Source organism: Procambarus clarkii, chromosome 46 (genome assembly GCF_040958095.1).
Source record: "Procambarus clarkii isolate CNS0578487 chromosome 46, FALCON_Pclarkii_2.0, whole genome shotgun sequence".
Taxonomy (NCBI): domain Eukaryota; kingdom Metazoa; phylum Arthropoda; class Malacostraca; order Decapoda; family Cambaridae; genus Procambarus; species Procambarus clarkii.
The window spans coordinates 28,779,071-28,801,222 of NC_091195.1; the positions used below are offsets into that span (position 1 = coordinate 28,779,071).

General features: G+C 59.6%; 1 protein-coding gene across 1 annotated transcript in view; it reads left to right on the forward strand.

The window, feature by feature from the left end:
• The window catches only part of LOC138350590 (uncharacterized), a 189,249-nt gene that overhangs the window by 141,725 nt on the left and 25,372 nt on the right, over window positions 1–22,152 (forward strand). The window contains exon 6 of the mRNA XM_069301613.1: window positions 1,654–4,254. Within this exon, the coding sequence (XP_069157714.1) occupies window positions 1,654–4,254 (2,601 nt within the window). The remainder of the gene's footprint in view (window positions 1–1,653; window positions 4,255–22,152) is intronic.

Consider the following 22,152-nt stretch of genomic DNA (forward strand, 5'->3'; position numbering starts at 1 on the left):
TCTAGTTCTCTCACCTGTGGTGTTCTCTAGTTCTCTAACCTGTGGTGTTCTCTAGTTCTCTCACCTGTGGTGTTCTCTAGTTCTCTAACCTGTGGTGTTCACTAGTTCTCTCACCTGTGGTGTTCACCAGTTCTCTCACCTGTGGTGTTCTCTAGTTCTCTAACCTGTGGTGTTCACCAGTTCTCGCACCTGTGGTGTTCTCTAGTTGTCTAACCTGTGGTGTTCACCAGTTCTCTCACCTGTGGTGTTCTCTCACCTGTGGTGTTCTCTAGTTCTCTCACCTGTGTTCTCTAGTTCTCTCACCTGTGGTGTTCTCTAGTTCTCTCACCTGTGGTGTTCTCTAGTTCTCTCACCTGTGGTGTTCTCTAGTTCTCTCACCTGTGTTCTCTAGTTCTCTCACCTGTGGTGTTCACTAGTTCTCTCACCTGTGGTGTTTTCTAGTTCTCTCACCTGTGGTGTTCACCAGTTCTCTCACCTGTGGTGTTCACCAGTTCTCTCACCTGATGTGTTCTCTCACCTGTGGTGTTTCATCAGTTCTCTCACCTGTGGTGTTCACCAGTTCTCTCACCTGAGGTGTTCTCTCACCTGTGGTGTTCACCAGTTCTCTCACCTGTGGTGTTCTCTCACCTGTGGTGTTCTCACACCTGTGGTGTTCTCTCACCTGTGGTGTTCTCTCACCTGTGGTGTTCTCTCACCTGTGGTGTTCTCTCACCTGTGGTGTTTCACCAGTTCTCTCACCTGAGGTGTTCACCAGTTCTCTCACCTGAAGTGTTCTCTCACCTGTGGTGTTCACCAGTTCTCTCAACTGAGGTGTTCACCAGTTCTCTCACCTGAGGTGTTCTCTCACATGTGGTGTTCACCAGTTCTCTCACCTGAGGTGTTCACCAGTTCTCTCACCTGAGGTGTTCTCTCACCTGTGGTGTTCACCAGTTCTCTCACCTGAGGTGTTCACCAGTTCTCTCACCTGAGGTGTTCTCTAGTTCTCTCACCTGTGGTGTTCTCTAGTTCTCTCACCTGTGGTGTTCACCAGTTCTCTCACCTGATGTGTTCTCTCACCTGTGGTGTTCACCAGTTCTCTCACCTGAGGTGTTCACCAGTTCTCTCACCTGAGGTGTTCTCTCACCTGTGGTGTTCACCAGTTCTCTCACCTGAGGTGTTCACCAGTTCTCTCACCTGAGGTGTTCTCTAGTTCTCTCACCTGTGGTGTTCTCTAGTTCTCTCACCTGTGGTGTTCACCAGTTCTCTCACCTGAGGTGTTCTCTCACCTGTGGTGTTCACCTGTTCTCTCACCTGAGGTGTTCTCTCACCTGTGGTGTTCACCAGTTCTCTCACCTGTGGTGTTCTCTCACCTGTGGTGTTCTCTCACCTGTGGTGTTCTCTCACCTGTGGTGTTCTCTCACCTGTGGTGTTCTCTCACCTGTGGTGTTCACCAGTTCTCTCACCTGAGGTGTTCTCTCACCTGAGGTGTTCACCAGTTCTCTCACCTGTGGTGTTCACCAGTTCTCTCACCTGTGGTGTTCACCAGTTCTCTCACCTGTGGTGTTCACCAGTTCTCTCACCTGTGGTGTTCACCAGTTCTCTCACCTGTGGTGTTCACCAGTTCTCTCACCTGTGGTGTTCACCAGTTCTCTCACCTGAGGTGTTTTTCAACAGGTGTCGAGCAGAAACTCACCAAGCGAAGAGGTATGCTGGTCCCAGATGAGAAGGGCGTCTGGGGAGAGAGGGTCGACTGTGGGCGTAGGTAAGACGCCGCCCACGACCTGCCCGCCCGTATATGCAGACGGGAGGTCACCCACAAGGTCAGGACTTGACACCCAAGGCACCACGCACGCAAAAGACCTGGCCACGCACGCAAAAGACCTTGCCACGCACGCAAAAGACGTCGCCAAGCACTCCCATATACTTATGAACTCTGCCCAGGAGGGTGAAAGGAGTGGGGCGTCCAAACCTGGTGTTGACGGGCCATGTGGGCCATGTGGGCCATGTGGGCCATGTGGGCCGCGCCCTCGGCCCACCAGCCTGGACGTGGCCCACCAGGGGTCGCTGCTGAAGGCCCTCAGGAAGAGCAGCCCGGTGGATGCACTCAAGGACAGATTTCTGAGTCAGTTGACGCCCACGAGTGAAGGGTCCCCAGCCGGCACAGATGTGCACTACATACCTGTGGCCGTGGAGGCCAGCAAGACTGTCCCCACCGCCAGGTGTGTGGACGCCCCCCACACACCTGCTGCAGCGGAGTCCCTCCACACACCTGCAGCGCCCCGCCACACACCTGCAGCAGTGCCCCTGTGTCAGCGGCGAGGCAAGGGCGTGGACAGTCTGCTGATTGTCGAGGATAATGACAGCAGCGTCAGTTCTAGTGAGGAGGAGGCCTCGCCAGGCGAGGAGAGTAGTGAAGCAGCGTCAAGTGAGGGCGGCGGCGAGGGGGCGGCCAAGAGGAGGGACCAGCTGACAGATAACCTGACAGCTGGCAACTCCAATGCGCTGGACGGCAGCCTTGACCGGCTGAAGCGCGGCTGTTCCAGTGGCGAGGCTGGCGAGGCTGACTCACCGGCCAGTCTCCGCGGCGTCAGCAGCCAGTCCCTCCGGCTGTCTCCGTCAGACGGCGACGCTGACGTTGACAAGCTTATCAGTCAAGCTCAACGAGTGATCAAAGAAACCAGGAGATTGTCGGCCACTAACGACCCTCCTCTCGTTAACGACCTGGGCCACGATACAGGCAGGAGAAACAAGTGCGCAGCGGCTGCCGCCGGGTACAACTTGGCGCCAAATATCGCCTCGCCCGAGTCTAACTTGGTGGAGGTCGAGGAGGAGTGTGGGGGGGCCGAGGAGACTGTTGTGGAGGGCTGCTTGTCCATACCCCTCCGTGGGGCACGCCCACGCCGCATCACCACGCCCGTCCGCCCACGGCCAGCGCCGCCCACAGCTGACAACTGCCTACTGATAGAGCCCCTGGCCGAGGGCGATGACGTGGCCGAGGAGACTCGGCCGACGAAAGTAACTAGTCCAGAAATACAGAGCAGTGACGTCATGGGTTGTGAGAGAAGGGGGGGAGGCGGGGGGCGGCCCTCCCTGCACGGTGAGGGGCGGCCCTCCCTGCACGGTGAGGGGCGGCCCTCTCTAGTGGCTCCCAGCGCCCTCTCACACCAGCGACCACCCTCCGCCCGCGACAGGATGGGCGGCTTCTTCTCACGCCCGCGCTCTGACCTCCCTCCGCCGCCCACAGCTGTCACCCCGCCCACGCCGCCCACGCCCAGGGCGCGCGAGCGCTCCTGCACGCCCCTGGACGAGCCTCACGTACCCTCGTACGTCAGACAGAAGTCAGAACCTTCTAGAAGATACAGCGGTTTCGGCCACGTCCAACTGGACAATGTGAGGAAGATGCGTGAGGCTTGGAGCTCCAAGCAGCAGTCTCCGCCTCGCCAGCACCAGCGGCAGCAGTCTCTGCCTCGCCAGCAGCAGGGGCGGGAGTCTCCCACACGCCATCAGCAGCGGCAGGAGTCTTCGCCTCGCCATCAGGAGCGACAGGAATCTTCGCCTCGCCATCAGCAGCGGCAGGAGTCTTCGCCTCGCCATCAGGAGCGGCAGGAGTCTTCGCCTCGCCATCAGGAGCGGCAGGAGTCTTCGCCTCGCCATCAGCAGCGGCGGGAGTCTCCCACACGCCATCAACAGCGGCAGGAGTCTTCGCCTCGCCATCAGGAGCGGCAAGAGTCTTCGCCTCGCCATCAGGAGCGGCAAGAGTCTTCGCCTCGCCATAAGGAGCGGCAGGAGTCTTCACCTCGCCATCACCAGCGGCAGGAGTCTCCGCCTCGCCATCAGCAGGGGCGGCGGGAGAAAAGGGTGCCACCTAGCCCGCCGCCCTCGCCCAAGCGGCCGGCTGACACGCCCCTCGCCAAGAACTCGCCCACGCCCGCCAGGCGGTCACCCACCAACAACTACTCCAAGCCAACACTGAGCAGCAGGAACAGGAGCAGCGCCTCGCCTCGCCGCGGCAGCGCGTCCAGCACCGAGGGCGCCTCGCCTGCCACTCGGGATGGCAGCCGCAGCGCCTCTGCCAGATCAGGACGGCCGCAGGCAGACAGTTATAGCTCAGGTGCGGCTGCGGCAGGGAGGCGAGGCTCGCCCGCACGCGCCGCGCGCTCCTCGCCGCCACCAGCCTCGCCCTTCCACCAGAAGTTATTCCGGCGGTTGAGGAATGCCAGCCTTCAGCCGGACAGTGAAACTATAAGCTTTACCGAGGAGGATGACAGATACAAGGTAGGCCAGCTCTGTTGTGTGTGTGTGTGTGTGTGTGTGTGTGTGTGTGCGTGTGTGCGTGTGCGTGTGTGTGTGTGTGTGTGTGTGTGTGTGTGCGTGTGTGCGTGTGCGTGTGTGTGTGTGTGTGTGTGTGTGTGTGTGTGTGTGTGTGTGTGTGTGTAGGTGTGTGTGTGTGTAGGTGTGTGTGTGTGTGTGTGTGTGTGTGTGTGTGCGTGTAGGTGTGTGTGTGTAGGTGTGTGTGTGTAGGTGTGTGTGTGTAGGTGTGTGTGTGTGTAGGTGTGTGTGTGTGTGTGTAGGTGTGTGTGTGTGTGTGTGTGTAGGTGTGTGTGTGTGTGTGTGTGTGTAGGTGTGTGTGTGTGTGTGTGTTTAGGTGTGTGTGTGTAGGTGTGTGTGTGTGTGTGTGTGTGTGTGTGTGTGTGTGTGTGTGTGTGTGTGTGTGTGTGTGTGTGTGTGTGTGTGTGTGTTTGTGTTTTAGCTGAGAGGGGGGGAGTGGTGTGTGTGTGTCATATGCATGTTTATACATTATGCATGTGTGTGTGTGTCGCATATGTGTGAACTAAAATTAAAACTGAAATAAGTTTGTTGATAGATGTTTGTGTGTCATACACGTGTGTGAGGGTCAGGTGTTTGTGCGTATATGCGCGTGTGTGCGTGTATAATGGGTGTGTGTGTGTGTACTCACTCAACTGTGATTGCAGGAGTATAATATCTCCCTTCAGCGCCGTCTTTCAACTGTCAATCAAGCGGTGTTCCTGATAGCATAGTTCCACCCTCATTAATTCACTACTGTGACATCGAACAATTATTTCAAATGCCAAGGACTGTGTCTCTCCTTGGTACACAGCTTCCATCTGTGTACCATCTGGTGCAAACATTCTCTCTCATATGTGTTCACTCTATGCAACTTGGTAATTTCTTCTGTAAATATGTTCCCCTATTTCGAAACCAGAATCTGGTTATCTACCAATATTTTTTTTCTAAATGTAATCTTTTCAAACTTAAATCATTTGTTTTGGCTTAGAATTCCTAAAACGATATTGATATCTAAATTGTGTTATCCTTTCATTCACTTAAATGGTTCATTCATAGCACCCTGAATGTTCGTCTCTGTAATGAGTGAATGTGAAGCTTATACACTGTCTTCGTAGGGTAGATTCAGTATGTCTGATAACATCCCCATTCCATCCTTGCAACTATGTTTATGCCTATTGCAAATTGGGCCTCTCAGGGGCAAGAGCGTGCTGAAATATGACATTAGAGGACCACTTCGAGATGTGAAGCCTCATTCTATCTGTCTCATTTCCTTCTGCAAGATAGCTTTCCTCAATTGGTTTAGCAATTTGTACGTTATTCTTCTGATACTTAGGAGACTCTAGGTAGATTAAAAGACGTAGGATTTGTTTATATAATTATATATAGAAGAGTTGTAACATTCTTGTTCAGCAACCAGCACGAAGTGTTTCAAACAGGTCCTTAAACTTAATTTTCCTTGTAATACGACCCGCCAAATCGTTTAACAAGCCAGGGAACCATTCACTGCTGGGCGAACAGAGGTTAAAGTTAAAGATTGGCTCGCAGTCAACCTTCACTTGTTACTTATATGCATCTACCAATCTATCGGCCTTTGTATCCATACAATCTAATTTAATAAGTCAATATTGACTTATTAAATATGTGCATAGGTGACATACTTAACATAATAGATACCCTTAAAAAGATTCATAGAAAACACCGACCTTACCTAACCTACTTAGTATGTTAAGATAAGCATCTTATTGCTTCGTAATTACAATTATTACCTAAACTATAATAGGTACAGGTTAAGTAATAATTGTAATTACGAAGCAATAAGATGCTTATCTTAAGATACTAACAAGGTTAGGTAAGGTCGGTGTCTTCTATGAATCTTTTTAAGGGTATCTATTATGTTTAGTATATCACCTATGCACGTAGTTAATAAGTCAATATTGACTTTACGAATTTGCGAGAACGGGTTGCAATCTATGTATCCAGGTGTTCTTGTAGTGCCTGTGAATCCGGGTGTGGATTCATAAACACACGAGGATCATGGGTTTATGATCCATGAGAACACAACAGAGGATCCAAGACGCACCCTTGCGGGACGCTCCAATCTTGACGCTTTTAACTCTTTCTTTTGTTTGATATCCAATCCGGTTTAGACTATCGGCCGCTGCTTTATACAGGACGCCATTTTTAACGATCAATTTGCTGATGAACAGGATCAAAATTCTTAAGTCTAAACACACAGCGTTGTGGTTCGAACACAAGTCGAAGCACTTGTTTCGGAAGTGTTCGAACGGCATGAGTTGTGTATGTAGGGCGTATGTGGGGAGTATGTAGGTGTATGTGGGTGGCACAGCACACAAGGGTCAACACACAGACACACACAGACACAGACACAGACACAGACACACACACACACACACACACACACACACACACACACAGACACACACAGACACACACACACACACACACACACACACACACACACACACAATAACCAAGGTCAGACAGACATTAAACCCCCCGAGTGGGTTATATAATATAAACAATGAGAGGTTTAACAACCCCTCAACTGACAGGTGGTCAGAATAACTCAAGGGCGTGTTGGCAACACTTGCGCTTGAGGGCCACCATTCACACTCACTTTCTACCCTTGTAAATTGTACTCTTAAAGACATGTCTTACAAGGGAGATGTTCACTGGTGTTCACTGGTGTTCACCAGTGTTCACCAGTGTTCACCAGTGTTCACCGGTGTTCACTGGTGTTCACCAGTGTTCACCGGTGTTCACTGGTGTTCACTGGTGTTCACCAGTGTTCACTGGTGTTCACTGGTGAACACCAGTGTTCACTGGTGTTCACCAGTGTTCACCGGTGTTCACTGGTGTTCACCAGTGTTCACCGGTGTTCACTGGTGTTCACCAGTGTTCACTGGTGTTCACTGGTGAACACCAGTGTTCACTGGTGTTCACCAGTGTTCACTAGTGTTCACCAGTGTTCACTGGTGTTCACTGGTGAACACCAGTGTTCACTGGTGTTCACCAGTGTTCACCGGTGTTCACCAGTGTTCACTGGTGTTCACTGGTGAACACCAGTGTTCACCGGTGTTCACCAGTGTTCACCAGTGTTCACCGGTGTTCACCAGTGTTCACCAGTGTTCACCGGTGTTCACCAGTGTTCACCGGTGTTCACCGGTGTTTACCAGTTTTCACCGGTGTTCACCAGTGTTCACCAGTGTTCACCAGTGTTCACCAGTGTTCACCGCTGTTCACCAGTGTTCACCGGTGTTCACCAGTGTTCACCAGTGTTCACCAGTGTTCACCGGTGTTCACCAGTGTTCACCGGTGTTCACCAGTGTTCACTGGTGTTCACCAGTGTTCACCGCTGTTCACCGCTGTTCACCAGTGTTCACCGCTGTTCACCAGTGTTCACCGCTGTTCACCAGTGTTCACCAGTGTTCACCAGTGTTCACCAGTGTTCACCGCTGTTCACCAGTGTTCACCGCTGTTCACCAGTGTTCACCGCTGTTCACCAGTGTTCACCGCTGTTCACCAGTGTTCACCGCTGTTCACCAGTGTTCACCGCTGTTCACCAGTGTTCACCGCTGTTCACCAGTGTTCACCGCTGTTCACCAGTGTTCACCGCTGTTCACCAGTGTTCACCGCTGTTCACCAGTGTTCACCAGTGTTCACTGGTGTTCACCAGTGTTCACTGGTGTTCACCAGTGTTCACCAGTGTTCACTGGTGTTCACCAGTGTTCACCGCTGTTCACCAGTGTTCACCGCTGTTCACCAGTGTTCACCACTGTTCACCAGTGTTCACCAGTGTTCACTGGTGTTCACCAGTGTTCACTGGTGTTCACCAGTGTTCACCGCTGTTCACCGCTGTTCACCAGTGTTCACCGCTGTTCACCAGTGTTCACCAGTGTTCACCGCTGTTCACCAGTGTTCACCAGTGTTCACCAGTGTTCACTGGTGTTCACCAGTGTTCACCGCTGTTCACCAGTGTTCACCGCTGTTCACCGCTGTTCACCAGTGTTCACCGCTGTTCACCGGTGTTCACCAGTGTTCACCGCTGTTCACCAGTGTTCACCAGTGTTCACCAGTGTTCACCAGTGTTCACCGCTGTTCACCGCTGTTCACCAGTGTTCACCAGTGTTCACCAGTGTTCACCAGTGTTCACCAGTGTTCACCGCTGTTCACCAGTGTTCACCGCTGTTCACCGGTGTTCACCGCTGTTCACCGGTGTTCACCAGTGTTCACCAGTGTTCACCGCTGTTCACCGGTGTTCACCAGTGTTCACCAGTGTTCACCAGTGTTCACCGCTGTTCACCGGTGTTCACCAGTGTTCACCAGTGTTCACCAGTGTTCACCGGTGTTCACCAGTGTTCACCGCTGTTCACCAGTGTTCACCAGTGTTCACCAGTGTTCACCGGTGTTCACCAGTGTTCACCAGTGTTCACCAGTGTTCACCGCTGTTCACCAGTGTTCACCAGTGTTCACCGGTGTTCACCAGTGTTCACCAGTGTTCACCAGTGTTCACCGCTGTTCACCAGTGTTCACCAGTGTTCACTGGTGTTCACCCGTGTTCACCAGTGTTCACCAGTGTTCACCGGTGTTCACCAGTGTTTACCGCTGTTCACCAGTGTTCACCGGTGTTCACCCGTGTTCACCAGTGTTCACCAGTGTTCACCAGTGTTCACCAGTGTTCACCGCTGTTCACCAGTGTTCACCAGTGTTCACCAGTGTTCACTAGTGTTCACCAGTGTTCACCAGTGTTCACCAGTGTTCACCGCTGTTCACCAGTGTTCACCAGTGTTCACCGCTGTTCAGTAGTGTTCACCAGTGTTCACCAGTGTTCACCAGTGTTCACCAGTGTTCACCGCTGTTCACCAGTGTTCACCAGTGTTCACCGCTGTTCACCGGTGTTCACCAGTGTTCACTGGTGTTCACCAGTGTTCACCAGTGTTCACCGCTGTTCACCAGTGTTCACCAGTGTTCACCAGTGTTCACCGCTGTTCACCAGTGTTCACTGGTGTTCACTGGTGTTCACCAGTGTTCACCGCTGTTCACCGGTGTTCACCAGTGTTCACCAGTGTTCACTGGTGTTCACTGGTGTTCACCAGTGTTCACCGCTGTTCACCGCTGTTCACCAGTGTTCACCGCTGTTCACCAGTGTTCACCAGTGTTCACCAGTGTTCACCGCTGTTCACCAGTGTTCACCAGTGTTCACCAGTGTTCACCGCTGTTCACCAGTGTTCACCAGTGTTCACCGCTGTTCAGTAGTGTTCACCAGTGTTCACCAGTGTTCACCAGTGTTCACCGCTGTTCACCAGTGTTCACCAGTGTTCACCAGTGTTCACCGCTGTTCAGTAGTGTTCACCAGTGTTCACCAGTGTTCACCAGTGTTCACCGCTGTTCACCAGTGTTCACCGCTGTTCACCAGTGTTCACCGCTGTTCACTAGTGTTCACCAGTGTTCACCGCTGTTCACCAGTGTTCACCGCTGTTCACCAGTGTTCACCGCTGTTCACCAGTGTTCACCGCTGTTCACCAGTGTTCACCAGTGTTCACCGCTGTTCACCAGTGTTCACCGCTGTTCACCAGTGTTCACCAGTGTTCACCGCTGTTCACCGCTGTTCACCAGTGTTCACCAGTGTTCACCGCTGTTCACCAGTGTTCACCAGTGTTCACCGCTGTTCACCGCTGTTCACCAGTGTTCACCAGTGTTCACCGCTGTTCACCGCTGTTCACCGCTGTTCACCAGTGTTCACTTACACAGTATATCAAGCCGTCAGCAGACTTGACCAATTCACTTGAGTCTGCCGTCAGCTCCAATGATTATTCCCGCTTCTCCCGACGCCGCTGTCTGCTGTGGTGGGGGTCGTGGGGGCCAGGAGGGAGGGGGGAGTACTGTGGGGGGGATATTGGAGGGGGTGGGGGGTTGTGGGGTGGGGGTCCCTGGGTCCAGAGCGACCTCCAGTGTGGAGGAAATCGAGAGTTGTAAAGGTGGAGTGTGTATATTTGTTGGTCTGCTGCTGGAGTCTGCTGGTATACTGCTGTGGCTCACAGCTGTCTGTGTTCCTCTGTGGCTCACAGCTGTGTGTGTGTACCTCTGTGGCTCACAGCTGTTTGTGTGTACCTCTGTGGCTCACAGCTGTGTGTACCTCTGTGGCTCACAGCTGTGTGTACCTCTGTGGCTCACAGCTGTGTGTACCTCTGTGGCTCACAGCTGTGTGTACCTCTGTGGCTCACAGCTGTGTGTACCTCTGTGGCTCACAGCTGTGTACCTCTGTGGCTCACAGCTGTGTGTGTGTACCTCTGTGGCTCACAGCTGTGTGTGTACCTCTGTGGCTCACAGCTGTGTGTACCTCTGTGGCTCACAGGTCTGTGTACCTCTGTGGCTCACAGCTGTGTGTACCTCTGTGGCTCACAGGTGTGTGTGTGTACCTCTGTGGCTCACAGCTGTGTGTGTGTGTACCTCTGTGGCTCACAGCTGTGTGTACCTGTGGCTCACAGGTCTGTGCATTTCTGGCTCAAAGAATTCCGTATATACCTTACTGGTGGTGTTCTCAATGCGGACGTTGTGTCAAACGTCAAATTTGCAGCGATTTTTGGCTCAACATAAACGTAGGATTTCAGCTAACGCATCCAGGCTTGCCTAGTCCCAGGAAACGTCAATTTTGTGTTGATTTATACTCACCCAAACCACCGCGATACTGACGCTGGGGCAGGCAGCGTAAACTATGTGGTGGCTTACGCGGTGATGTCAGTTTATTATAGTCACCCCATTTAGTTCCTTTGTTTACACGTTTTCTTCTTTCCTCTCTGTCCCGCCGGGCCATGCCACCAATAGTGAAACCTGGGAATAACTTCACTCAGGTGTCATGTGCGTTCCTGTCATGCGCCTCACTGTCATGCGCTTCACTGTCATGCGCCTCACTGTCATGCGCCTCACTGTCGTGCGCCTCACTGTCGTGCGCCTCACTGTCATGCGCCTCACTGTCATGCGCTTCACTGTTATGCGCCTCACTGTCATGCGCCTCACTGTCATGCGCTTCACTGTTATGCGCCTGTCATGCGCCTCACTGTCATGTAATCACAGTCGTCTGTGACACAGTACAGTGAAGGAGTGATGGATTATATGATTTTGTTTTCTCGTTTTGGGTGTGTGGCCCAGTGTGGTGGTTGTGGGTGTGGCCCAGTGTGGTGGTTGTGGGTGTGGCCCAGTGTGGTGGTTGTGGGTGTGGCCCAGTGTGGTGGTTGTGGGTGTGGCCCAGTGTGGTGGTTGTGGGTGTGGCCCAGTGTGGTGGTTGTGGGTGTGGCCCAGTGTGGTGGTTGTGGGTGTGGCCCAGTGTGGTGGTTGTGGGTGTGGCCCAGTGTTGTGGTTGTGGGTGTGGCCCAGTATGGTGGTTGTGGGTGTGTGGCCCAGTATGGTGGTTGTGGGTGTGGCCCAGTGTGGTGGTTGTGGGTGTGTGGCCCAGTATGGTGGTTGTGGGTGTGTGGCCCAGTATGGTGGTTGTGGGTGTGTGGCCCAGTATGGTGGTTGTGGGTGTGTGGCCCAGTATGGTGGTTGTGGGTGTGTGGCCCAGTATGGTGGTTGTGGGTGTGGCCCAGTGTGGTGGTTGTGGGTGTGTGGCCCAGTGTGGTGGTTGTGGGTGTGGCCCAGTGTGGTGGTTGTGGGTGTGTGGCCCAGTGTGGTGGTTGTGGGTGTGTGGCCCAGTGTGGTGGTTGTGGGTGTGTGGCCCAGTGTGGTGGTTGTGGGTGTGTGGCCCAGTGTGGTGGTTGTGGGTGTGTGGCCCGGTGTGGTGGTTGTGGGTGTGGCCCAGTGTGGTGGTTGTGGGTGTGTGGCCCAGTGTGGTGGTTGTGGGTGTGTGGCCCAGTGTGGTGGTTGTGGGTGTGTGGCCCAGTGTGGTGGTTGTGGGTGTGTGGCCCAGTGTGGTGGTTGTGGGTGTGTGGCCCAGTGTGGTGGTTGTGGGTGTGTGGCCCAGTGTGGTGGTTGTGGGTGTGTGGCCCAGTGTGGTGGTTGTGGGTGTGTGGCCCAGTGTGGTGGTTGTGGGTGTGTGGCCCAGTGTGGTGGTTGTGGGTGTGTGGCCCGGTGTGGTGGTTGTGGGTGTGGCCCAGTGTGGTGGTTGTGGGTGTGGCCCAGTGTGGTGGTTGTGACCCAGTGTGGTGGTTGTGGGTGTGGCCCAGTGTGGTGGTTGTGGGTGTGGCCCAGTGTGGTGGTTGTGGGTGTGGCCCAGTGTGGTGGTTGTGGGTGTGGCCCAGTGTGGTGGTTGTAGGTGTGTGGCCCAGTGTGGTGGTTGTAGGTGTGTGGCCCAGTGTGGTGGTTGTAGGTGTGTGGCCCAGTGTGGTGGTTGTGGGTGTGTGGCCCAGTGTGGTGGTTGTGGGTGTGTGGCCCAGTGTGGTGGTTGTGGGTGTGTGGCCCAGTGTGGTGGTTGTGGGTGTGTGGCCCAGTGTGGTGGTTGTGGGTGTGGCCCAGTGTGGTGGTTGTGGGTGTGGCCCAGTGTGGTGGTTGTGGTTGTGGCCCAGTATGGTGGTTGTGGGTGTGGCCCAGTGTGGTGGTTGTGGGTGTGGCCCAGTGTGGTGGTTGTGGGTGTGGCCCAGTGTGGTGGTTGTGGGTGTGTGGCCCAGTGTGGTGGTTGTGGGTGTGGCCCAGTGTGGTGGTTGTGGGTGTGTGACCCAGTGTGGGTGGTTGTGGCTCAGTGTGGTGGTTGTGGTTGTGGCCCAGTGTGGTGGTTGTGGGTGTGGCCCAGTGTGGTGGTTGTGGGTGTGGCCCAGTGTGGTGGTTGTGGTTGTGGCCCAGTATGGTGGTTGTGGGTGTGTGGCCCAGTGTGGTGGTTGTGGGTGTGTGGCCCAGTGTGGTGGTTGTGGGTGTGTGGCCCAGTGTGGTGGTTGTGGGTGTGGCCCAGTGTGGTGGTTGTGGGTGTGTGGCCCAGTGTGGTGGTTGTGGGTGTGGCCCAGTGTGGTGGTTGTGGCTCAGTGTGGTGGTTGTGGTTGTGGCCCAGTGTGGTGGTTGTGGGTGTGGCCCAGTGTGGTGGTTGTGGTTGTGGCCCAGTATGGTGGTTGTAGGTGTGTGGCCCAGTGTGGTGGTTGTGGGTGTGTGGCCCAGTGTGGTGGTTGTGGGTGTGTGGCCCAGTGTGGTGGTTGTGGGTGTGGCCCAGTGTGGTGGTTGTGGGTGTGTGGCCCAGTGTGGTGGTTGTGGGTGTGGCCCAGTGTGGTGGTTGTGGGTGTGGCCCAGTGTGGTGGTTGTGGTTGTGGCCCAGTATGGTGGTTGTGGGTGTGGCCCAGTGTGGTGGTTGTGGGTGTGGCCCAGTGTGGTGGTTGTGGGTGTGGCCCAGTGTGGTGGTTGTGGGTGTGTGGCCCAGTGTGGTGGTTGTGGGTGTGGCCCAGTGTGGTGGTTGTGGGTGTGTGACCCAGTGTGGTGGTTGTGGCTCAGTGTGGTGGTTGTGGCCCAGTGTGGTGGTTGTGGTTGTGGCCCAGTGTGGTGGTTGTGGGTGTGGCCCAGTGTGGTGGTTGTGGGTGTGGCCCAGTGTGGTGGTTGTGGCCCAGTGTGGTGGTTGTGGCCCAGTGTGGTGGTTGTGGCCCAGTGTGGTGGTTGTGGTTGTGGCCCAGTGTGGTGGTTGTGGGTGTGGCCCAGTGTGGTGGTTGTGGGTGTGGCCCAGTGTGGTGGTTGTGGCCCAGTGTGGTGGTTGTGGCCCAGTGTGGTGGTTGTGGGTGTGGCCCAGTGTGGTGGTTGTGGGTGTGGCCCAGTGTGGTGGTTGTGGGTGTGTGGCCCAGTGTGGTGGTTGTGGCCCAGTGTGGTGGGTGTGGCCCAGTGTGGTGGTTGTGGTTGTGGCCCAGTGTGGTGGTTGTGGCCCAGTGTGGTGGTTGTGGCCCAGTGAGGTGGTTGTGGGAGTGGCCCAGTGTGGTGGTTGTGGGTGTGGCCCAGTGTGGTGGTTGTGGGTGTGTGGCCCAGTGTGGTGGTTGTGGGTGTGTGGCCCAGTGTGGTGGTTGTGGGTGTGTGGCCCAGTGTGGTGGTTGTGGGTGTGTGGCCCAGTGTGGTGGTTGTGGGTGTGTGGCCCAGTGTGGTGGTTGTGGGTGTGTGACCCAGTGTGGTGGTTGTGGGTGTGTGGCCCAGTGTGGTGGTTGTGGGTGTGGCCCAGTGTGGTGGTTGTGGGTGTGGCCCAGTGTGGTGGTTGTGGGTGTGTGGCCCAGTGTGGTGGTTGTGGGTGTGTGGCCCAGTGTGGTGGTTGTAGGTGTGTGGCCCTGTGTGGTGGTTGTGGGTGTGGCCCAGTGTGGTGGTTGTGGGTGTGTGGCCCAGTGTGGTGGTTGTGGGTGTGTGGCCCAGTGTGGTGGTTGTGGGTGTGGCCCAGTGTGGTGGTTGTGGGTGTGTGGCCCAGTGTGGTGGTTGTGCGTGTGGCCCAGTGTGGTGGTTGTGGGTGTGTGGCCCAGTGTGGTGGTTGTGGGTGTGTGGCCCAGTGTGGTGGTTGTAGGTGTGTGGCCCAGTGTGGTGGTTGTGGGTGTGGCCCAGTGTGGTGGTTGTGGTTGTGGCCCAGTGTGGTGGTTGTGGGTGTGGCCCAGTGTGGTGGTTGTGGGTGTGGCCCAGTGTGGTGGTTGTGGGTGTGGCCCAGTGTGGTGGTTGTGGCCCAGTGGTGGTGGTTGTGGGTGTGACCCAGTGTGGTGGTTGTGGCCCAGTGTGGTGGTTGTGGCCCAGTGTGGTGGTTGTGGCCCAGTGTGGTGGTTGTGGGTGTGGCCCAGTGTGGTGGGTGTGGCCCAGTGTGGTGGTTGTGGGTGTGGCCCAGTGTGGTGGGTGTGGCCCAGTGTGGTGGTTGTGGGTGTGGCCCAGTGTGGTGGTTGTGGCCCAGTGTGGTGGTTGTGGAAGTGTGGGCGTGTGCAGGTTGTGGAAGTGTGGGCGTGTGCAGGTTGTGGAAGTGTGGGCGTGTGCAGGTTGTGGGGTGGGCGTGAGGGCGTGGGCCAGGGTTCCACTACTGTACAAACACTGCCAACACTCTGCCTATAATTACCTCCTCGTTCCTTTACTGGTTCCCTGTTGCCCCTGCTGGTCCACTGTCCCCCTGCTGGTCCACTGTCCCCCTGCTGGTCCACGGTCCCCCTGCTGGTCCACTGTCCCCCTGCTGGTCCACGGTCCCCCTGCTGGTCCACTGTCCCCCTGCTGGTCCACGGTCCCCCTGCTGGTCCACTGTCTCCCCTGCTGGTCCACTGTCCCCCTGCTGGTCCACTGTCCCCCTGCTGGTCCACTGTCCCCCTGCTGGTCCACTGTCCCCCTGCTGGTCCACTGTCCCCCTGCTGGTCCACTGTCCCCCTGCTGGTCCACTGTCCCCCCTGCTGGTCCACTGTCCCCCTGCTGGTCCACTGTCCCCCTGCTGGTCCACTGTCCCCCTGCTGGTCCACTGTCCCCCTGCTGGTCCACTGTCCCCCCTGCTGGTCCACTGTCCCCCTGCTGGTCCACTGTCCCCCTGCTGGTCCACTGTCCCCCCTGCTGGTCCACTGTCCCCCTGCTGGTCCACTGTCCCCCTGCTGGTCCACTGTCCCCCTGCTGGTCCACTGTCCCCCCTGCTGGTCCACTGTCCCCCTGCTGGTCCACTGTCCCCCCTGCTGGTCCACTGTCCCCCTGCTGGTCCACTGTCCCCCCTGCTGGTCCACTGTCCCCCTGCTGGTCCACTGTCCCCCTGCTGGTCCACTGTCCCCCTGCTGGTCCACTGTCCCCCTGCTGGTCCACTGTCCCCCTGCTGGTCCACTGTCCCCCTGCTGGTCCACTGTCCCCCTGCTGGTCCACGGTCCACTTGCTGGTCCATGGTCCACCTGCTGGTCCACTGTCCCCCTGCTGGTCCACGGTCCACCTGCCGGTCCACTGTCCCCCTGCTGGTCCACTGTCCCCCTGCTGGTCTACAGTCCACCTACTGGTCCACTGTCCCCCTGCTGGTCCACGGTCCACCTGCCGGTCCACTGTCCCCCTGCTGGTCCACTGTCCTGCTGGTCCACTGTCCCCCTGCTGATCTACGGTCCACCTACTGGTCCACTGTCCCCCTGCTGGTCCACGGTCCACCTGCTGGTCCACTGTCCCCCTGCTGGTCCACTGTCCCCCTGCTGGTCCACTGTCCCCCTGCTGGTCCACGGTCCACCTGCTGGTCCACGGTCCACCTGCTGGTCCACGGTCCACCTGCTGGTCCACTGTCCCCCTGCTGGTCCACTGCCCCCCTGCTGGTCCAATGTCCCCCTGCTGGTCCAATGTCCCCCTGCTGGTCCAATGTCCCCCTGCTGGTCCAATGTCCCCCTGCTGGTCCATGGTCTCCCTCCTGGTCCACTGTCCCCTGCTGGTCCATGGTCTCCCTCCTGGTCCACTGTCCCCTGCTGGTCCATGGTCTCCCTGCTGGTCCATGGTCTCCCTGCTGGTCCATGGTCTCCCTGCTGGTCAATAGTCTGCCTGCTGGTCCATGGTCTCCCTGCTGGTCCACTGCCCCCCCCCTGCTGGTCCACTGCCCCCCCTGCTGGTCCACTGCCCCCCCTGCTGGTCCACTGCCCCCTGCTGGTTCACTCCCCCCCTGCTGGTCCACTGTCCCCCTGCTGGTCCACTGCCCCCCCTGCTGGTCCACTGTCCCCCCTGCTGGTCCACTGTCCCCCCTGCTGGTCCACTGTCCCCCCTGCTAGTCCATTGCCCCCCTGCTGGTCCACTGCCCCCCTGCTGGTCCACTGCCCCCCCCTGCTGCTCCACTGTCCCCTGCTGGTCCACTATCTCCCTGCTGGTCCACTGCCCCCCCCTACCCCCCCCTGCTGGTCCACTGCCCCCCCTGCTGGTCCACTGCCCCCCAGCTGGTCCACTGCCCCCCTGCTGGTCCACTGCCCCCCCTGCTGGTCCACTGCCCCCCTGCTGGTCCACTGTCCCCCCTGATGGTCCACTGCCCCCCCTGCTGGTCCACTGCCCCCCCCTGCTGGTCCACTACCCCCCCTGCTGGTCCACTGCCCCCCCGCTGGTCCACTGCCCCCCTTCTGGTCCACTGCCCCCCCTGCTGGTCAACTGCCCCCCCTGCTGGTCCACTGCCCCCCTTCTGGTCCACTGCCCCCCCTGCTGGTCCACTGCCCCCTGCTGGTCCACTGCCCCCCCTGCTGGTCCACTGCCCCCCTGCTGGTCCACTGCCCCCCTGCTGGTCCACTCCCCCTGCTGGTCCACTGCCTCCCCCTGCTGGTCCACTGCCTCCCCCTGCTGGTCCACTGCCCCCTGCTGGTCCACTCCCCCCCCCTGCTGGTCCACTGCCTCCCCCTGCTGATTCACTCCCCCCCCTGTTGGTCCACTGCCCCCCCTGCTGGTCCACTGTCCCCTGCTGGTCCACTCCCCCTCTGCTGGTCCACTGCCCACCCTGCTGGTCCACTGCCTCCCCTGCTGGTCCACTGCCCCCCCCTGCTGGTCCACTGCCCCCCCTGCTGGTCCACTGTCCCCTGCTGGTCCACTGCCCCCCCTGCTGGTCCACTGCCCCCCCCTGCTGGTCCACTGCCCCCTGCTGGTCCACTCCCCCCCCTGCTGGTCCACTGTCCCCCTGCTGGTCCACTGCCCCCCCCCTGCTGGTCCACTGTCCCCCCTGCTGGTCCATTGCCCCCCTGCTGGTCCACTGCCCCCCCTGCTGGTCCACTGCCCCCCCCTGCTGGTTCACTGCCCCCTGCTGGTCCACTATCCCCCCTGCTGGGCCACTGCCCCCTGCTGGTCCACTGCCCCTGCTGGTCCACTGCCCCCCCCTGCTGGTCCACTGTCCCCTGCTGGTCCACTGCCCCCTGCAGGTCCACTGCCCCCCCCCTGCTGGTCCACTGTCCCCTGCTGGTCCACTGCCCCCTGCAGGTCCACTGCCCCCCCTGCTGGTCCACTGTCCCCTGCTGGTCCACTATCCCCCTGCTAGTCCACTGTCCCCCTGCTGGTCCACTGTCCCCCCCTGCTGGTCCACTGCCCCCTGCTGGTCCACTGCCCCCCTGCTGGTCCACTATCCCCCCTGCTGGTCCACTGCCCCTGCTGGTCCACTGCCCCTGCTGGTCCACTGCCCCTGCTGGTCCACTGCCCCCCCCAGCTGGTCCACTGCCCCCTGCTGGTCCACTGCCCCCTGCTGGTCCACTGCCCCCTGCTGGTCCACTGCCCCCTGCTGGTCCACTGCCCCCTGCTACTCCACTGTCCCCCTGCTGGTCCACTGTCCCCCCTGCTGGTCCACTGCCCCCTGCTGGTCCACTGCCCCCCCTGCTGGTCCACTATCCCCCCTGCTGGTCCACTGCCCCTGCTGGTCCACTGCCCCCTGCTGGTCCACTGCCCCCCTGCTGGTCCACTATCCCCCCTGCTGGTCCACTGCCCCTGCTGGTCCACTGCCCCCCCCAGCTGGTCCACTGCCCCCCCTGCTGGTCCACTGTCCCCCTGCTGGTCCACTGTCCCCCTGCTGGTCCACTGTCCCCCTGCTGGTCCACTGTCCCCCTGCTGGTCCACTGCCCCCTGCTGGTCACACTGTCCCCCCTGCTGGTCCACTTGTCCCCCTGCTGGTCCACTGTCCCCCTGCTGGTCCACTGTCCCCCCTGCTGGTCCACTGTCCCCTGCTGGTCCACTGTCCCCCTGCTGGTCCACGGTCCCCCCTGCTGGTCCACTGTCCCCCTGCTGGTCCACGGTCCCCCTGCTGGTCCACTGTCCCCCCTGCTGGTCCACGGTCCCCCTGCTGGTCCACTGTCTCCCCTGCTAGTCCACTGTCCCCCTGCTGGTCCACTGTCCCCCTGCTGGTCCACTGTCCCCCTGCTGGTCCACTGTCCCCCTGCTGGTCCACTGTCCCCCCTGCTGGTCCACTGTCCCCCTGCTGGTCCACTGTCCCCCTGCTGGTCCACTGTCCCCCTGCTGGTCCACTGTCCCCCTGCTGGTCCACTGTCCCCCCTGCTGGTCCACTGTCCCCCTGCTGGTCCACTGTCCCCCTGCTGGTCCACTGTCCCCCCTGCTGGTCCACTGTCCCCCTGCTGGTCCACTGTCCCCCTGCTGGTCCACTGTCCCCCTGCTGGTCCACTGTCCCCCTGCTGGTCCACTGTCCCCCTGCTGGTCCACTGTCCCCCCTGCTGGTCCACTGTCCCCCTGCTGGTCCACTGTCCCCCCTTGCTGGTCCACTGTCCCCCTGCTGGTCCACTGTCCCCCTGCTGGTCCACTGTCCCCTGCTGGTCCACTGTCCCCCTGCTGGTCCACTGTCCCCCTGCTGGTCCACTGTCCCCTGCTGGTCCACGGTCCACTTGCTGGTCCATGGTCCACCTGCTGGTCCACTGTCCCCCTGCTGGTCCACGGTCCACCTGCCGGTCCACTGTCCCCCTGCTGGTCCACTGTCCCCCTGCTGGTCCACTGTCCCCCTGCTGATCTACGGTCCACCTACTGGTCCACTGTCCCCCTGCTGGTCCACGGTCCACCTGCCGGTCCACTGTCCCCCTGCTGGTCCACTGTCCTGCTGGTCCACTGTCCCCCTGCTGGTCTACGGTCCACCTACTGGTCCACTGTCCCCCTGCTGGTCCACCTGCTGGTCCACTGTCCCCCTGCTGGTCCACTGTCCCCCTGCTGGTCCACTGTCCCCCTGCTGGTCCACGGTCCACCTGCTGGTCCACGGTCCACCTGCTGGTCCACGGTCCACCTGCTGGTCCACTGTCCCCCTGCTGGTCCACTGTCCCCCTGCTGGTCCAATGTCCCCCTGCTGGTCCAATGTCCCCCTGCTGGTCCACTGTCCCCCTGCTGGTCCATGGTCTCCCTGCTGGTCCATGGTCTCCCTCCTGGTCCACTGTCCCCTGCTGGTCCATGGTCTCCCTCCTGGTCCACTGTCCCCTGCTGGTCCATGGTCTCCCTGCTGGTCCATGGTCTCCCTGCTGGTCCATGGTCTCCCTGCTGGTCAATAGTCTGCCTGCTGGTCCATGGTCTCCCTGCTGGTCCACTGCCCCCCCTGCTGGTCCACTGCCCCCCCTGCTGGTCCACTGCCCCCTGCTGGTTCACTCCCCCCCTGCTGGTCCACTGTCCCCCTGCTGGTCCACTGCCCCCCCTGCTGGTCCACTGTCCACCCTGCTGGTCCACTGTCCCCCCTGCTGGTCCACTGTCCCCCCTGCTAGTTCCATTGCCCCCCCTGCCTGGTCCACTGCCCCCCTGCTGCTCCACTGTCCCCTGCTGGTCTACCTATCTCCCTGCTTGTCCACTGCCCCCCCTAACCCCCCTGCTGGTCCACTGCCCCCCCCTGCTGGTCCACTGCCCCCCAGCTGGTCCCACTGCCCCCTGCTGGTCCACTGCCCCCCACTGCTGGTCCACTGCCCCCTGCTGGTCCACTGTCCCCCCTGATGGTCACTGCCCCCCTGCTTGGTCCACTGCCCCCCCCTGCTGGTCCCCTACCCCCCTGCTGGTCCACTGCCCCCCGCTGGTCCACTGCCCCCCTTCTGGTCCACTGCCCCCCCTGCTGGTCAACTGCCCCCCCTGCTGGTCCACTGCCCCCCTTCTGGTCCACTGCCCCCCCTGCTGGTCCACTGCCCCCTGCTGGTCCACTGCCCCCCTGCTGGTCACTCTGCCCCCCTGCTGGTCCACTGCCCCCCTGCTGGTCCACTCCCCCTGCTGGTCCACTGCCTCCCCCTGCTGGTCCACTGCCTCCCCCTGCTGGTCCACTGCCTCCCCCTGCTGGTCCACTCCCCCCCCCCTGCTGGTCCACTGCCTCCCCCTGCTGATTCACTCCCCCCCCTGTTGGTCCACTGCCCCCCCTGCTGGTCCACTGTCCCCCTAGCTGGTCCACTCCCCCCCGCTGCTGGTCCACTGCCCACCCTGCTGGTCCACTGCCTCCCCTGCTGGTCCACTGCCCCCCCCTGCCTGGTCCACTGCCCCCCCCCTGCTGGTCCACTGCCCCCCCTGCTGGTCCACTGTCCCCTGCTGGTCCACTGCCCCCTGCTGGTCCACTGCCCCCTGCTCCACTGCCCCTGCTGGTCCACTGCCCCCTGCTGGTCCACTGTCCCCTGCTGGTCCACTGCCCCCTGCTGGTCCACTGTCCCCCTGCTGGTCCACTTGCCCCTGCTGGTCCACTGCCCCCTGCTGGTCCACTGCCCCCTGCTGGTCACTGCCCCCTGCTGGTCCACTGTCCCCCTGCTGGTCCACTGCCCCCTGCTGGTCCACTGCCCCTGCTGGTCCACTGCCCCCCCCTGCTGGTCCACTGTCCCCTGCTGGTCCACTGCCCCCTGCAGGTCCACTGCCCCCCTGCTGGTCCACTGTCCCCTGCTGGTCCACTGCCCCCTGCTGGTCCACTGCCCCCCTGCTGGTCCACTGTCCCCTGCGGTCCACTGCCCCCTGCTAGGTCCACTGCCCCCTGCTGGTCCACTGTCCCCTGCTGGTCCACTGCCCCTGCTGGTCCACTGCCCCCTGCTGGTCCACTGCCCCCTGCTGGTCCACTGCCCTGATGGTCCACTGCCCCCTGCTGGTCCACTGCCCCCTAGCTGGTCCACTGTCCCCTGCTGGTCCACTGCCCCCTGATGGTCCACTGCCCCCTGCTGGTCCACTGCCCCTGCTGGTCCACTGCCCCCTGCTGGTCCACTGCCCCCTGCTGGTCCACTGTCCCCAGCTGGTCCACTGCCCCCTGCAGGTCCACTGCCCCCTGCTGGTCCACTGTCCCCTGCTGGTCCACTGCCCCTGCTGGTCCACTGCCCCCTGCTGGTCCACTGTCCCCTGCTGGTCCACTGCCCCCTGCAGGTCCACTGCCCCCTGCAGGTCCACTGCCCCTGCTGGTCCACTGCCCCCTGCAGGTCCACTGTCCCCTGATGGTCCACTGCCCCCTGCTGGTCCACTGCCCCCTGCTGGTCCACTGCCCCCTGCGGTCCACTGCCCCTGCTGGTCCACTGCCCCCTGCTGGTCCACTGTCCCCCTGAT